Source organism: Musca autumnalis, unplaced genomic scaffold (genome assembly GCF_047663935.1).
Source record: "Musca autumnalis isolate F117 unplaced genomic scaffold, ASM4766393v1 scaffold_5, whole genome shotgun sequence".
Lineage (NCBI taxonomy): Eukaryota > Metazoa > Arthropoda > Insecta > Diptera > Muscidae > Musca > Musca autumnalis.
In genome coordinates, this window is record NW_027412088.1 from 108,700,840 (window position 1) to 108,719,331 (window position 18,492).

Consider the following 18,492-nt stretch of genomic DNA (forward strand, 5'->3'; position numbering starts at 1 on the left):
CTTACTATGAAAGTAGAAGATCCCATCTTTACAATGATGCAAACTAGGTCGGCGTAGGTGACCAAATAACGGAGATATCGCAATATTCGATAATACATCCCATTTTTCCATTTTTTTGGAAATCACGCTACTGGGCGCAATTTTGACGGGATCGTATCGAAATTTCGAGGGTTAATGAGGGTCTCACAGAGGAAGAAGCCTATTGATTTTGATGATGGTCGGATAATATTTAGGGGTCGGAATGAGCAAAAACTTTATTTGGAGAAAAAGTCAACATTTTATTCCAAAGCAAATATCTCAGCTTCTATAAAGGGTCTACAAAAAGCAAAACCTGGCAATGAAAGTATAAAATATCACCTTTACAACAATGTAACGTAGGTTGTCGTAGGTGGTCTAACAACGAAGATATCGCAATAGTCGCTAATAAAACCCAACTTCTTATTTTTGCGATTTTAATAATAATGACGGATATCACACCTTTGGTTGGGGACCTTTTAAAAGCAAAGCCTGACTAAGAAAGTAGAAAATCCCATCTTTGAAATTATGCAAAGTAGGTTGGGGTAGGTAGTCAAATAATAGAGATATCGCAATAGTCGTTAATGCATCCCTTTTTTCTACTTTTTCTGCAATCACACTACAGGTCGGAATTTTGATCGGATCATCACGAAATTTTCTCACAGAGATAGAAGCCTATTGATGTTGGTGATGTCGACAGTAGTCAAATATAAAATTAAATATTAATTATTTTGGTTCAATTCGCCTTTAGTCATTTGGTATAAAAGCCAGATAAGTGAAAACTCTCGTATCTCCCTAAAAGAAATGTTTTCGAGTGAAAAGATTATTCACAGAGGTAGTGGTGTAGGGTATCACATAGTCGTCCCGGTACCGACTATAGCCTTTTCTCACTTGTTAATTAATAGAGAAGGGAGAAATTGAGGCCTGGAGTTAGAAATTGAGCCTGGATAGAAATTCAGGCCTGGAGTTAGATAGTTATATAGCAATAAATTTTCAAAAATTATTTTTCTTGTGTTTTTAGTGTAATATACTTTTGCTAAATGGAGCGTAACTACAAAAGTTCTCTAATGTCAAGTCCAATTCTTTTTCGACAAATTAAATTGGACTTTCTAGATTCCGAATAATCAACTTTTGGCTGCAAATAGCCGCAAATCTTGCTGATAAATGCATGGAAAATGTAGCTTAAATCCTCAAAATACCAAAAATCGGGAGGTACAGTAATATGGGGGCTACGTCAAAACGTTGACATATGTATGTTCACAATTTTTGATGGAAAAGATGTAAAACCAACGAGAAGCTCCAATGGCATAATTCAGCTTATTTGGTCTGAAAATGCGGACAAAATCCTGAAAATACCAAATATTGGGAGGTACCGTTATATGTAGACAATATCAAAAAGTATACCTATGTCCACAATTTTTGGTGGAGAATGTTTGTGGCCGCTGGGAACTCCAAATACCAAATTACACCTAATTTGGGCGGAAAATGTAGCATAAATTTACCAAGATACAGAAAATCTTGAGGTACCTAAAAAGGGGACTATAGCCAAACGTGGACCTATGTCCACACTTTTTGGTGGAAAAGTTTAGTGACCCCTAGAAACCCTATGTACCAAATTTCAACTTATTTGGAAGGAAAGGATTGCTTAAATCCTCAAAATAGCGAATATCAGGAGGTACCGTTATATGGAGGCTATAGCAAAATATTAGCCGATGTTGTTCATATTTGGAGAATTGACAACGTACCGTGGTCAAAGTGAGTACGATTGTGGTCGAAATATTAAAAATTGAGCACGCATGTGCTCATATTGACACCATTCGTGGTCAGATTCAAAAAGAGACAACAGCCGTGGTCAAAAAATATTGTTGTCCCCATACGGGGTTGATTTTGAATCGACTTTTCTCCCTTATACATTAGGCCTAAATAACATATTTCAAGTGAACCTAAATTTTAATTCGATTGACAAATTCAGGCCCTTAACGATCTGTGCTGAAATGTGGGAATAACATTTCCCTTTTGGTTATATCCGAGTGTCATTAAAATTTATGATAAACAAATTTCCATTTTACTTAGCCAAAGTGGCTCACACTAAGTGCATGACATTTAACTACATATTTTATTGTAATTTCCAACTTGCGAACATTTCGTCCTAATTAAGGAGCTGCGGTGGTTGTAGTCGAGGTTGCTGTCTCACTATTTCGTTCACCAAATGTGTTGTTTTCACCAAAATGATTGCCAGATCCAAAATCATATAGAACTGGTAAACGTCTACGTGGATTTTCATTTAGGCGTTCATTTTCATAGCGGTTTACAAATCCAAAAGGTCTTCGTCCAAATAAACCTGGGCGTGACTCTTGTTCTGGTCTACCTCCAAATCTTTCAAACAAATCTCTTTCCCTCTGTCCTGGGCCGCCGAAAAGTCCTAGTCCTCCAAAGTTTGGTCTAAAAGGACGCTCAGGACGAAGTCCATATTCGCGAGGACCATGTGGACCGTAGTGGCCTGGAGGTCCATGGTGGCGTGGGGGTCCATGATGACCTGGGGGTCCATAATGACCTGGGGGTCCATGATGGCCTGGGGGTCCATGATGACCTGGGGGTCCATGATGACCTGGGGGTACATGATGACCTGGGGGTCCATGATGACCTGGGGGTCCATGATGGCCTGGTGGTCGTGGGCGGTCAGATGGTGGTCCTGGTGGTTCAGTTGGTGGTGATGGCGGTGGTGACGACTCTCCATCGTCATCTGATGGATCAAGTGTAGTTGTTTCAGCTTCTTCGTTCTGAAAATGTTTTATTGTAGAATTTTTTGTTTTTAATTTATATTCGAACATCTTGTAACATTACTTACTTGGGCTTGGCTTGCAGCCAATAGGGCTAAAACCCCAATGACTACAATAAACTTCATGTTGATATTGTTAGGGAATAAGGTTTTGTAGAGGAATTTATACGGTTTTAATGTACATATGTAGCAAAATTACGTACGTATGTATATGTATACGTTTGCGGCGTATGGACAGGTGTGGTCTATTACGCGATATTTTCTCATTTTAATATTTTTCATAGAAAAGAAGATACACATAATACATATCTACATACATATGTATGTACAAATGAACGCTATGGGAAAATAGAGTTACATTAATTTTTAATAAGTTAGGGTGGAAAAGCAAGGTAATATGTTTCCTTTATCTCTTCATATTATCTCTTCGGACATTAATCTTATTCAAAAGTGTATCTTGAGAGTAGCTTCAAATATTTTAATTTTTTCGAATTAAGTCTACAAGTAAACTAAATTTGAGTGTAATATCCATTTTTTTCGCTGTTGTAGATATTTGTGCAACTCAAATTAAAACTTCGTTAAGAGTATAGAAATAATTTTGATTTTTCAATTCCTTTAACAACAAATATTTTTTACATGTGAGCCTGGCTTTAAGAATTCCATGCCAACAGTATCTTCTTCATTACACGTATAAATTAATGTTCCGAAATGAACACAAGCATTTAAGATATGGTGTAGGGTATTTCAATATTATTCCTCCCTTGCATTTGTTTATAAAGTGTAACTATATTTACGCTATTCTCATTTCATCACAAGATTAATAATATTAATTAATGTCAATATAATGTAATTAATATTACAATTGGATAAATATTTATGCATAATTAATAGACAGCGGAATTTTATGCAATCCCTATTTTTGGTCCGATTTATGTCAAATTTTGGGACTGGGCATATTTTTGGCTTCTGATTACATTGCAATCGAAACATATGACATATGCAACAAATATTTCAATAATAGGTACAAAAATATTTGTGTGTACAACTTTTCTGTTTAAAATTCTCTTCAGACAAGTCAATAAAATAGAGAAATGTATAACCACAGCCACAACCTTCAAAATACCGAAAATCGGGAGGCATCGTTCTATGGAGGCTATATGAAGGCCTGAACCTAAACCGACAAATGTTAGGTGGACAGTTTTTTACCCCCAAGGAAGACTTAATACCAAATTTCAGCCAGTTCGGAGGGATATTGACGACACAACCTTTAAAATACCAGAAATCTGGAGGTACCGTTCTATGGGGGCTTAAGAAGACGTGGACCTATACCGACAAATTTCTGGTGGAAAGTTTCATACTCACAACGAAGACAAAATGCCAAATTTCAGTCATTTCAGTGGGATATTGAGGCCACAACCTTCAAAATACCGAAAATCGGGAGGTACCATTCTATGGGGTATATATGAAGACCTGGACCTATACCAATATATTTCAGGTGGAAAGTTTTTTACCCCCAAGGAAGACTTAATACCAAATTTCAGCCATTTCGGAGGGATATTGAGGGCACAACCTTTAAAAGTACCAGAAATCCGGAGGTACCGTTCTATGGGGGCTATATGAAGTCGTGGACCTACACCGACATTTCGGAGGGATATTGAGGGCACAACCTTCAAAATACCAGAAATCTGGAGGTACCGTTCTATGGGGGCTATATGAAGACGTGGACCTACACCGACAAATTTCAGGTGGAAAGTTTTATACCCACAGCGAAGACAAATTGCCAAATTTCAGTCATTTCTGTGGTATATTGAGGCCACAGCCTTCAAAATACCGAAAATCGGGAGGTACCATTCTATGGGGGCTATATGAAGACGTGGACAAGTGCGGACAAATTTCAGGTGGAATGTTGGGGTGGGAAATTCAAGTTGGAGGTGATTGTAATCGTTTAGTAGATTAAACCCCCAATAAGGTTTTGGGTTTTCGGGCACAACTTTTTTAGAGCCCCTTATATATAAAGTTAACCATAAGCATGGGACCCAATGATTTATACGGTATTCGGACTTCAAAGCCTTTATTATACCCTTCTGACCTCACCTTCATCACTTCTATTTGGAATTTTCCACCAACAAGACAATATCGCTTGGGCTATTTTTAGCCAAATCGATTGGAAAATGTGGTCAAGACCGTCGAAATAGGTTAAATTAGGAGTTACCTTTATATGGGCGCAATTCCGAAATATGGAAATTTTTTTGAAAATTTTCTGCGATTTCTGATTTTTTCCAGAGATGGTAAAAACTGAAAATACCAACATTTGGTGAAATTAAAAATTATAGGTTAAATTAATATAAATATATAAACATATGTATATAAATATAACAAAATACTTGCTATACCAAAAAGTGGGCCGACATGAAACATTAGTTGTACCAATGACTCCAAGGGCGTAGCCAGGATCAAATCTAGGGGGGGGTACCTTTTTTTTTGTGATGTGTATAGTTTTTACATACAAAATTTTAAAACCTTTATTTAGGTATTTTCTTTTCGTTATGAAAGTACTGTGCCCACAATTTTATGTGAATTTTTTTGACCACTGCGTAAACCAATGGCTTCAAATTTGGCGGTATCGTTGTTTAGGGGCTATACCAAAACGAGGATCTATGTCCGCAACTATTGGCGGAGAAGTCTTTTGATCACTACGAAAACTTAATGTTAAATTGCACCCAATTTAGAGAGAAAACGTAAATAAAAATTTTGAATAGGAAGTACCCGAAGGACTGGATTTATATGGACTATATCCGACTTGTTGAAATATTGTAATACGATGTGCACATTTTGGACCAAATCGATTGCTCCCTTCGAGAGTTTTCGTTCACATGACATTGGATGCACATCCTCTTGTGGTTCGAGCATAGCAATTTCTTAACAGATACATATAGCATACCTAGAATATGTTAATAATATGCAATTTAACGTACACACGAAATCGCTTAAGACAACATTGTTTATAACGTAATGTCGTTATCCAAAAGACGATTTGAATCGGAATACCCTAAGAATGCGTGATGTCTCTGTTTATCTGTTTCACCCATTTCGTCGTACTTGGTGTTCGATTTTTCGAATAGTAAAAAAAATTTTTGGATGAAAAAGGTTAAATTTTAAAGAAGTTTAAGTGAACGAAAAAATGATTAAGGAATAGTATTGAGTCTTCTTTGGGCCTACAAAACTTTCCCCCGGAAATGTGTCAGTGCTGGTTCACGTTTTGGATTACCCCTCATAGAACGGTACCGCCCAATTTTTCAGGGTTTTAGCTACATTATCATATAGAAACAGAAGTAATTTAATACATATTTAGTCCTCTTTGGGCTTACTAAACTTCTATCCAGAAATTTTTCAGTACTGGTCCATGTTTTATGTAGCCCAACTAGAACGGTACCTCCCGATTTTAGGGGTTTTCAGGATTATAGCCGTACTATCCTACAGAAATGGCTGAAATTTAATATTTAGTCTTCCATGGGACTATAATAACTCTTCCCGCTAATTTGTCCATACATTTCCACGTTTTGATATAGCCACTGACATTTATGACAATTTCGAACAGTCAACTTTGCACATATGTAAAGTCCTGCTTGTGCATCTAAATCATCTTCTTTATATTTTGCGAAACGGTTTTATGTATTGGCAATAACACTGTGCAACACTGAAAATGCAAACAACTTCTAGTGGGCATTTTCTGAAAGTACATATTAAGACTACAAAACCAATAGTAGGGTTTCATGTTTTTAAATCGGGTTTGGATTTTATGGCCACATCTATACCGGGGTAAAACGACCCTTTTTCAATTGATCCGTGCTTTATCTCAGAAACTATTAAGAATTTTGCTTTGCGGTCTTAAGCAATATTGTAGTCCTAAAGTAGTAGAACTTATATGTCAGACGCATATAGCGCATCAAAATTGATCAAATATAGAAAAGATTACATTATTTCTGGAATTATGGTCACTAACTGACAAACTATTGAGGGTTGTACCAAGTAGCCTTTCGCAAATAAAAAATTTCTTCCCTTGAAAACTTCCCCTCCTCCTCGATGGTGGGGGTGCATTTTCTAAGCCAATATTTTTGGTTATTTCTGTCATTTTTATTGTAAAATGTTATTTCATTTGCTTAATATTATTTAATAGATTGCAAATAAAGAGAAATTAAAAAAAAAAAAATATTTTTGGATACTTTTTTAAATTAATTTTAAAAAATTAAAAAAAAGCATGAAATTTAAAAAGTAATCATCGTGAATTACACTGTGCAACATTTTCAAGGTAATTTTGTGCAAACAATTTCAAATGCGGTTTTTATGAAAGTACAGACGCAATAGACAAAAACCCCCTTTGGGGTTCGATTTTTATGGCCCTATCTAAACATGGCTAAATATTGACTTTTTAAAGAAAATCGGGGCTATATCTTTGAAACCAATATAAATCTTTCCATGACATCTGCAGCAAACTTGTAGATAAGAACAAGAAGAATGTATTTTGAAACATAATGAACACGAATAATTTCATTTATTGCCCCAAATTTTATAATATATCTAAAATTTCCACTATTTGTATATATTTGGGAAAAATATTCGCTGGAATGTAATACACAACTCTTCAGAACATATTATTGTTGTAAAATTCCTCTATCGCGTTGTTTCTATCATATTTTTCAACGCCAATTTGATAAATATATCAACAATACATTGAAATTTCAAATAAGGGAATAAACAGCCTGTGTGAACGTTGTTTGAAATATCTTTTGTAGAAATTCCGCCTAAACAACATGAAATAAATGTTTTACAGTTTCAGAATGTTCTGAAGAATTGCTGAGGACATTATTTAGAAAATGTTTGCGAAAGGCTACTTGGTACAACCCTCAATAGTTTGTCAGTTAGTGACCATAATTCCAGAAATAATGTAATCTTTTCTATATTTGATCAATTTTGATGCGCTATATGCGTCTGACATATAAGTTCTACTACTTTAGGACTACAATATTGCTTAAGACCGCAAAGCAAAATTCTTAATAGTTTCTGAGATAAAGCACGGATCAATTGAAAAAGGGTCGTTTTACCCCGGTATAGATGTGGCCATAAAATCCAAACCCGATTTAAAAACATGAAACCCTACTATTGGTTTTGTAGTCTTAATATGTACTTTCAGAAAATGCCCACTAGAAGTTGTTTGCATTTTCAGTGTTGCACAGTGTTATTGCCAATACATAAAACCGTTTCGCAAAATATAAAGAAGATGATTTAGATGCACAAGCAGGACTTTACATATGTGCAAAGTTGACTGTTCGAAATTGTCATAAATGTCAGTGGCTATATCAAAACGTGGAAATGTATGGACAAATTAGCGGGAAGAGTTATTATAGTCCCATGGAAGACTAAATATTAAATTTCAGCCATTTCTGTAGGATAGTACGGCTATAATCCTGAAAACCCCTAAAATCGGGAGGTACCGTTCTAGTTGGGCTACATAAAACATGGACCAGTACTGAAAAATTTCTGGATAGAAGTTTAGTAAGCCCAAAGAGGACTAAATATGTATTAAATTACTTCTGTTTCTATATGATAATGTAGCTAAAACCCTGAAAAATTGGGCGGTACCGTTCTATGAGGGGTAATCCAAAACGTGAACCAGCACTGACACATTTCCGGGGGAAAGTTTTGTAGGCCCAAAGAAGACTCAATACTATTCCTTAATCATTTTTTCGTTCACTCTGGTCCATACTTTGCACATCGTAATATTTCTACGCGACATACAGTGGCGGCCATATAATTAAGAACGACATCGTATTAAAAAGTATTTGACTTGCTACGTTCCAAATATTTGAATATTTATATGGAACAAAATTTGTAAATAAAGTACATGGTAAGCACTTTCAAATAAAGCCAAAACATGTTTTAATTCTCCCTCGTTTATACGAAAGAACCCACGATTTATTAAAATAGTCATAAATTGACCTGGCCACATAATTAAGAACGATATAAGTAAAGGTTACTTTAAGGTAATTTTCATACACAATATGTGAATATATCGTTATGTATTTTAGAAATCGGTTACTTTGATTCATTTTTAGTATCAAATGTCCTTCAATGGTACATATTATTGAGTCTAAGTTTGATAATAAGGCATACCTAACGTTTTCAAATATTTGCCTATAATTTGACGAATTTATTTTCTTTTTGGGATCTAAAGCCACAGTTTTGGCTTCCTATCACTCCCTCGATGACGCTCTGAACGATTCGCTGTGATTGTCGTTCCATAATCGGCGCTCATTTACCCTTAAATTGTTGTTTACCCCACTTCTTTGAGGCCTTTACGAGGGAATTGTCTGGGAAATAATTCCGTAAGAGCCATTTCCACCTTATAAATCGATCGGATTGTTGTCTGCAGGTAGTAGACAGGAAATGAAATTATAATACGAGGGCAGTTCGGAAACTTCTTAGCCTAGCACAAAAAGCGCGGTATAAACAGAAAAAGTTAAGTGTTTTGGAAATTTCCATCTCTGTTATGAACACATGTTAAATTTTGTTTCGATTTGGCAACTCCTTCATATAGAAACAGGTGTTCAAAAAAGACGCATCCGCAATTTTTTACAATGAAAAATTAGAAATGCGTGCCGTCATTAAATATTTACATAAAAAAGGTTTCTCGGGACAAGAAATTCATAATGATATGGTGAATGTGTTAGGTGAATGTGCTCCTTCATATGCAACAGTAAAAAATTGGGTTGCTGAATTTAAACGTGGTCGTACAAGCATTAAAGATGAACCACGTAGTGGACGTCCAAAAACAGCAACAACAACAGAAATTGTAGCCAAAGTGCATGATATGGTATTAAATGATCGACGAATAAAAGTGCGTAAAATTGCTAATATCATGGGCATCTCAAATGATCGAGTCCATTTAATTTTGCATGAAGAACTACAGATGAAAAAGCTTTCTGCAAGATGGGTGCCGCATTTGTTAACAGTCGATCAAAAACGCACAAGAATGAACATTTCTCAAGCTTGTTTGCATCGTTTTAAGCGAAATAAAATGGATTTTAAGCGTCGTTTCATAACTGTTGATGAGACATGGATCCACCTCTATACTCCAGAGACAAAAGAACAATCCAAACAATGGACTGAAGCTGGAGGAAGTGCCCCAAGGAAGGCAAAAACAATTCAATCGGCTGGTAAGGTTATGACAACGGTTTTTTGGGACTTCAAAAGTATTTTATTGATTGAGTATCTGCAGAAGGGTAAAACAATAAATTCAGAGTACTATTGCACCCTTTTGGATCAATTGGCTTACAACACAAAAAAATAATTTTTCATCAAGACAACGCACCAGCGCACGAGAGTGTTTTAACAATGGCTAAAATCAACGAATTAAAGTACGAGTTGCTTGACCACCCACCTTATTCTCCTGATTTAGCTCCCAGTGACTTTTACTTGTTCCCAAATCTAAAAAAAATCCTTGCTGGCAAGCCTTTTACCTCAAGTGAAGATGCAAGGGATATTAATCAAGGGATAGAATTGCTAGAAAAGCGTTGGACTAAGTGTATTGAAGTTTCAGGAGATTATATTGAAAAATAAAAATATTTTTGAGAAACTAACTATTCTCTTTCATTGATAGGCTAAGAAGTTTCCGAACCGCCCTCGTACGTGTCTTGGCGTTTAACGATATCACATGCACTTTTGCTGTTATGTGCCCCCAAAAAATTAGGTTTGATTTACTGCCACAAATGCGTTTCATGCTTAAACTAAAAAAGATTAGCATATTATTCCCACTGAAATGCATAGATGTACTTAATTCCCTAAAAATTGCATTTAAACTTTTACCCAAACACCGATGTATCTAAAGATAAATTGTTTTTTTGGCTCTCCTGAAAAGTTGTATTTTTTAAGATTCGAGTTTGAGGAAGTAAGGCAGGTCTTGCTACGTCCCTAAAAAATAATTAAAAAAATTAAGTTTCAGTATTTTATTTATAAATGCACTTAAAACTAGAAAATAATTTTTCATGATAAAAATTGTGACAATGTTAAACGACAAGCGTTTTATTTGAGAGATTCCATCATGAAAAGTTATTTTCTAGGTTTAAGTGCATTTATAAATAAAACAATGAAACTTAATTTTTTAATTATTTTTTTATTACAGTGTTTTATTTAACTTGCTTTGTTTCATGTCTGTTTCGTTCAAATCTAATAACTAATTTCACTGTGCTACAGTGACATAGGTCCAATTGTGGACATAGGTCCAGGTTTTGGTATAGCCCCCATAAAACGGTACCACCCGACTTCAGGCAGTTTAAAGTTTTTATCTACATTTTCGGCCAACATTGGCTGTGATTTGGTTATGGGGGTTTTCAGTGGTCAAAAAAATTGTATTTACTATAAAACTTAAAAATGAGAAATAATTGAAAAAATTAACATACAGTGTTTTATTTATAAATGTACCAAATACTTGAAAATAAATTTTCCTTTAGCATCAAGTAGTATATTCTTCTTCATGATGGAATCTCTCAAAAAAGCGCTTGCATTTTAATTTAAAATGGCGACAAAATTAAACGGCAAGCGTTTTATTTGAGAGATTCCATCATGAAGAAGAATACATATACTACATGATGCAAAGCGAAAAATTATTTTCTAGCTTTTGCTACATTTATAAATAAATCACTAGCTATTTTTTTATTATTCTTATTTTATTTGTATTCTTATTTTATTTGTAGCAAAGTCACAAATAAAAAATATTTAAAAAAAAAAACAATATTTAATATGGAAATGCAAATTTTGTTGTAGTGATACCTATTTTAATTTATATTTAATTTCATTTAAGTACTATTCGTACCCCTTTAGTCCCGATTTACATTGGGCGAGTTTCCTTACGGTAATTTTTTAAAATTTTATAAAATTGCCTCTTGAGCAATTCTTTTCGGGCATGTCTTGTTTTTAAAACAATGAAAATTATCTAAATTACAAAAAATATATGTAAAAAGAATTGTCATTACGTTTCTCTCCTACAAACGGAGACTTGCCGCAAGTAAACTCGCTTAATGTAGATTGGAACTTTGTTCGAATTTCTACATAACCAGCCATATTTTAAATCAATCCTCAATCCCACACCTTGTATCAAATTTCAGAATTCCAGCGTTATCCTTTTACCCAATTCCAATATGTATCAATTTAGTACTATTTCGTAAACATAAGTACTAATTTCCATATCCCAATCCTTCACTCCAACAGTAATCTTAATTCCAAATTTCAGGATTCCAGCTCTATCCGTTCACACAAATCCAAATTGCACCAAATTTAGTACCATTTAGTACTTTTCGAACACAAAAGTACGAATTTCCAAAACTACCTGCATATCTTACTCCTCCAACAGTAATCCTAATTACAAAATATCAGGATTCCAGCCCCATTGTCTCACCAAAATACAAATTGTAACAAACTTAGTACCATTTAATAATTTTCGTACACATAAGAACGATTTTCCAAAACTCCATATATCAATCGAAGACACTAACTGTAATTTTAATTCCAAATTTCATTTTCCAGCTCTATCCGTTCGCCCAAATCCAAGTTCATACCATATTTAGTACCATTTATTACACATTAGTAAAAATTTCCAAAACTACCACCATATTTCAATCCTACACTACAACAGTGATTTTAATCTCAAATTTCAGGATTCAAGCTATTTTCTTTCCGCTCACCCAAATCCAAATTGTACCAAATTTAGTACCAACCTTGATTCCGTTCACAAAATATAAAATGATAGAAATTTTCATATATTTTAGTACTTTTTTACACTTATATTCCGAATTTTCAAAAACCCTTTGGTACAACTATCCTACACTCCATCAGTGGCCTTCATTCCAAATTTCAGAGTTCGCCGTTTCGCATATTTAGTACCTTTAAATACTTTTCGCACCGTTCTAATTTGAATTTCAAAAAACCCAGCCTTTATCTGACACCTTCGGACCAAGAGTGAGCCTCACTTTCGAGATTTTAGCTTCAGCGGTTTCGTCTGTGATTGACATATCATAAGTCATTTACTCATCACTAAGCTCTTTTATATATTAAGACTAGCCGACCCGTTCCGCGTTTCTGCTCATTGAAACAGTTTTATGTTACCTTTTCTTTTCTTGCATCGCTAATTAGTCGGGATCTGCAAGTATGTATAAATAAAAAGTCTTCAGAAACGTTGGTTTCGATATGCAATTTTAATATAACGCGACAGACCTGATGACTTGAGGATGCATTTATCTCCTCTGCTGGAATAGTATAACTGGAAGTGTTTGTCTTAAGTCTAAACGTGAATTGCTTCTTAAATCCTTTAAGAATCGATTTAACATTTCTAGGGAATTTTTATGTGCCATCGTACATTCGTTCCAGATGATAACTTCTATTTAATATTGCATGCGTGTCCTTCATTCAAATGAATGCCCAGTGGCAACTTAAGGGCCGACTTTGTCGTCCTTCCAACTTCATATAATCTATCTTATATACTTGATGAAGCTATAGCTATCGATATGTTGCCTTCTAATCTAAACACTTGTTTTCCAATAAGACCAAAGCTTCAATCAATTTCCATTGATTTATAACATATTTAAGAAAATGGGAGTGGTCGGGTCTTATGGCTAAAATATGTACCAATAGTCGGGGAAACGGGCACGTTCGTAAGATTTACACACGCAAAAAAAAAACGACCTCTCTAACATATGTCCCAAACATATTTTGCAGCAAACATATATATGTTTGCAACAGTCCCAAACATAATATATGTTTGGGTCTGCAAACAAATATATGTTTGGGTGGAAACAAATATATGTTTGGGTGCAAACATATATATGTTTGGGTGCAAAGATATATATGTTTGGGTGCAAAGATATATATGTTTGGGTGCAAACAAAGATATGTTTGGGTGCAAAAAAATACAAACCCAAAAGGCACAAAAAAAAAACAAACACATGCACCAGTGGGGGCTTACTGAGAGCAAGGGAGTGTAAAATTCAATGTAAAACACTTTGAAATGTGTGCTCACTTGCTTTCAGTAAGAACTCACTGGTTATCTCTATAGTATACACACAAATGTTGAGGTTGTTTAATGAAAGGCAAAAGAACAATAAACACATAGGTACATACAAAATTCCAAAGAAATACATAACACACTTTAATAAAAGAAAAACTGAAAAAATTTGTAAATAGTCACACTTTTAAAAAGGAAAAATATATAGAAACGTAGCTGAACGCTTCTCCTTAGTTGTGAAATAAAACAAATTTTCCTCATAGTGGAAATCATCAGCGGGGAATCGGCATCTAGAATCAAATGATTATGTAATGTAATAAATAAATATGGATATGCCATAATTCAAATATACATAAGTATGTATGTAATTACCAATATTAAATGCGATTTCTTCCTTGTCCAATAAAGTAATTCCATTCAACTTTCCGATTCAATTATAAAATGTATTGGGCATTTAATTTACTAAAAAGCACAATTTCTTTAAGAAAACACAAAACACTGATTTATTCACTCACTTTACCGTCTTGACTCTACAAAGGCATCTAAAACACTGAAGAAAGAAAAAACATATTATTTATATCATTTCTTCTTTTCTTCTTCTCCTGCTAAGTTGTTTAACAACAACAAAACAAGAAACACACGAGTTTGACGCATACATGCCACCAAAGCCCTCTTCTTCGCTTCTACGTCTTCTATTATACAATACACACAACTCTTCATTATAAAACAGCATTCCACAGCCGCGAGAGCACTGTTATTACTCTCGTTGACAAACATCCTCTCTCCGCCCATGAAAAAAATGTTCTAACATAAAAAATATGTTTTACCCAATCATATCAAATCGATATATGTTACACAATGTTGTAAACATATTTTTGTTTGGACCCAAACATATTATGTTTGGATCCAAACATATATTTGTTTGCAACCGGTCCCAAACATATATTTGTTTGGATCCAAACATATTTCTAACATAAATTTTTCTGCGTGGACATATAGCGCATTTAAAAACTAGAGCACTGGGGATAACCCCCTTCTCAAATTCAACGAAATATATAGCGTATTCAATTCATTTTGAAACCGATGCGTTCGCAAGGTTTACAAAAATAGTGTTTTTAAAAAAAATATGGCCTAGGGGAGGTTCCGTGCCCCTTCGAAATTCAAAAAAATATGTAGTCGATTTTCACCCTATACATTCTCTGAAATTTTCAGGAAAATCGGTTCAGTAGTTTCAGAGATACAACATATTTAAAAAGGCATGGTCAGGTCTTTACGCTCTAAGTAAGTAACTAGGGTCGGAGATTCAACCACCGTTGCCTTGTAAGCTTTAGCGTTTTTTAAAAATAGGGCATAGCGGGTACCGGCTCCGCGAAAAATGGCCCCAGGAAATATGGCCCCAAAAGGCATTGTGAAAAATGGCCCCAAATTCGGGGTGAAACTGTATAATGAATTTTGATCCCAATATACCTCGAACAATTTCGTCCCAAAATAATGAAATATTGCCCCAACAATAAAATGAAAAATTGCCCCAAGTTCAGGGTAATTTTGCCTAATGAAGTTTTACCCCAAAATAAAAAAAATGCAATTTCGCCCCAAAAATTTTATAATTTTTATTGGTAATATAAAAACAACCAACCATAGTATCGTTCACATTTTTAATGCAGTAAGGACAAATAAAATGTTTCGATTTACCCAATGTTGAACAACACTTTAACTGTTTGCATGGAAGCATCACAACAATTTAAAAATTGTCCTTCCATAAAATCGCGCGATTTTTTAAGTTTCTCTAGTGGCTTCTCCGATTTATTAATCATACAATCTTTCCCCCGCATAGTGGTGAGAATGTTTTAAAAATCGCGCGATTTTTAAACATTCTCACCAATGCTCATTCACAATTTTAAAATCAATTTTAAAAAAAAACAGATATTATGAACTGTTTGAAATCGATTTTCATCTGTAATTTTATATATATACTCGCGCGATTTTTAAAACAATCTTACCAATGCTCCTTTAGAAGTATTACAAATAAAAATCGATTTCAAACCGTTCATAATATCTGTTTTTTATTATAATATTTCAGTTATCTTATAAACATACTAACATCAAATGCTCTCCAATACGCACTCTATAATTTTCCTTTCCTTTTTTTAATTACAAATTCAAACTTCTTACGACTTTCACAGAACATCTAAGAATAAATGGTTTGCAAAGTTGATATATTTTACAACGGAGTAAAACGTAAATTGCTATTGTACGATTTTTGTAAAATTTAATTTTCATTTTTGAAAAAAATCTCAGAAACGCAAAAGGCCCCAAACATCGACAGAAAATAATTTTGGGGCTTTTTTGCATTTTTAATGTTTGGGGTCATATTTCATTTTTATTGAAATGCAATTATGCCCCAATTTTTTGGTGCAAAAATACCCCAAAAATTTGTGAAAAACTGCCCCAGATTGCGTGTTGTTGTAATATATAAGATGAGAAAATATTAAATATGTTGGAACCCTTTAAATAGACTTTCAACCATTTTTAAAAGGTAAAAAACTTGTCTATCTACTGAAATATACAGAAAGAAAAAAATAAAAAAAAAAATAGTAACCAGCAGCAGTTGTAGAAGTTGTTTCTGTAGTGGCATCATTAACAATTATACCCTGACCATAGGTATCACCAAAAGTGTTGCCTCCAAAGTTATGTCCGTAACTGTAGTCAGAAAAATTTTTGCCTTTTACTTTGCCAGAACCAAAAACAAAAGCAACTTGAACACGATCATTGTTACCATCTTCTGGGCCGTCATTTGGAGAATCCTTAAATGCATTCCGTAAAAACTCCAATGGCCTTGGAACAGGTAACCTTTGTCCAGGCTGGAAAAATCCTAGTGGTCCTAGCCGGTTATGTTCTGGTTCATGTCTATTATGTCCTGGTCCGGGTCTTCCATGACAAGGTTTACCATGTTCCGGATGTTTGGGTGGTGATGGTGGATGTGGAGCAGGGGAAGAGTCTCCATCGTCTTCTGATGGATCCAAAGTCGTAGCTTCATTTTCTTCATTCTATTGAGGTACACTTAAATATATAGAAATATTACAAACTCATTGACGAAAAATACTTACTTGACCGTGGCCCACGGCCAAGAGAGCCAAGAGACCAAGATTTACAAAGTACTTCATTTTGCTTGTTATGAATGAGAACACGTTCTGGTTACTTCTATTTACAGTCTGTCGCAAAAGTTAGTATACACCGTTGAAACCAAAATGTATTAGGGATAAATATCACTATAACTTATTGAAAACAACAAACAATTAGTTTTATTTGATAGACAAGAAGGTTGTCTTCCGTAATAACAATTAAAAGTGCGCAATATTTGCATACATTAGGAAATGTACGGTTCGAATCCCAAAAAGACCAAAATTTATGTCGCAAAAGTTAGTATACAACGGAGAATTCTCCTGGAACTGTGTAAAAAATTCTTGATATTTTTGAACAAAATGAAACTAAATCTGTACCTAAGATCATAAAGAGCATATTAATTGGTTTTAATGGCAGTTATAGTACTTATAGTGACAAGTCCAACGTACACTGGATCGTAAAATCCACAAAAATTGGTCTCGGCAAAATTCCGAGTGTTATGTCCTGTTTATGAATTCTAAAGCCATGAAATGCTCAGAAAGGCTCTAAAGTTTCCATATGGGGTGATCTTGATCGAGTTTCGACTTGTCCCTTTTGAAGAAACGGGACTTTCTTGAAGGAAGCCCATACGATTGAGGCCGATGTCCTTTTGAAACATGTAATAATCCTTAATCCTTACTCAAAAGGACTTTCCTTTTCAGTTAATTTTCTCACAAATTATGTCCCTTTTCACATTCCCACCAAAAATAAATACTAGGAGAACCTCAAGTTCTGGTTTAAGCTCTACAGTGATACTCCACCACCACAGAAGGATATGATAGCTAATTTAAAATTTTAATACAGAGCTTTCTCTGCTGTTATAACGCATGGATTGTGCAAAAACGTTCTGAAAAGCTGTGTTCGCTTCACTTAGGACCAAAATACAACTAAATGGATCAGTTAGAAGTAGTTCATTAGGCATTAGTAGTAAGTTATACACTAGGGATACAAGAATCATGTCCGATACTGCTGAAAGGCCGGTAGGACAGTATAACTGTACGGCTTACAACGGACCTTGAGGTTCTCCTACTATTTACTTTTGGTGGGGATATGAAAAGGGGCAACACTTGTGAGAAAATTGACTCAAAAGGAAAATCCTTATGTGTAAGGATTAAGGATTATTACATGTTTCAAAAGGACAATGGCCTCAAAAGTATGGATTTCCTTCAAGAAATTTTGGTTTTTTCAAACAGGACAAGTCGAAACTCGATCAAGATCACCCCAAATTGAAACTTTAGAGCTTTTCTGAGCATTTCATGGCTTTAGAATTCATAAACAGGACATAACACTCGGAATTTTGCCGCTACAGTTGTTGTATTTGTAGATGACCAATTTTTGTGGATTTTACGATCCAGTGTACGTTGGACTTGTCACTATAAGTATTATAACTGCCATTAAAACCAATTAATATACTCTTTATGATCTTAAGTACTGATTTAGTTTCATTTTGTTCAAAAATATCAAGAATTTTTTACACAGTTCC

At 34.6% G+C, this 18,492-nt stretch overlaps 1 protein-coding gene and 1 long non-coding RNA gene across 2 annotated transcripts; both read right to left on the reverse strand.

The window, feature by feature from the left end:
- Nucleotides 1–2,078: 2,078 nt before the first annotated feature.
- Nucleotides 2,079–2,955, reverse strand: LOC141405767 (uncharacterized). The gene is made up of 2 exons (XM_073990453.1): nt 2,864–2,955; nt 2,079–2,795 (listed from the first exon to the last, which is right to left on the reverse strand). The coding sequence occupies exons 1-2, from the start codon at nt 2,918–2,920 to the stop codon at nt 2,169–2,171; spliced, it is 684 nt and encodes a 227-aa protein (XP_073846554.1). The 5' UTR covers nt 2,921–2,955; the 3' UTR covers nt 2,079–2,168.
- Nucleotides 2,956–15,889: 12,934 nt separating this feature from the next.
- Nucleotides 15,890–17,059, reverse strand: LOC141386587 (uncharacterized). The gene is made up of 2 exons (XR_012408409.1): nt 16,955–17,059; nt 15,890–16,894 (listed from the first exon to the last, which is right to left on the reverse strand). It is a non-coding gene; the product is annotated as an uncharacterized lncRNA (long non-coding RNA).
- Between the last annotated feature and the right edge of the window lie 1,433 nt (nt 17,060–18,492).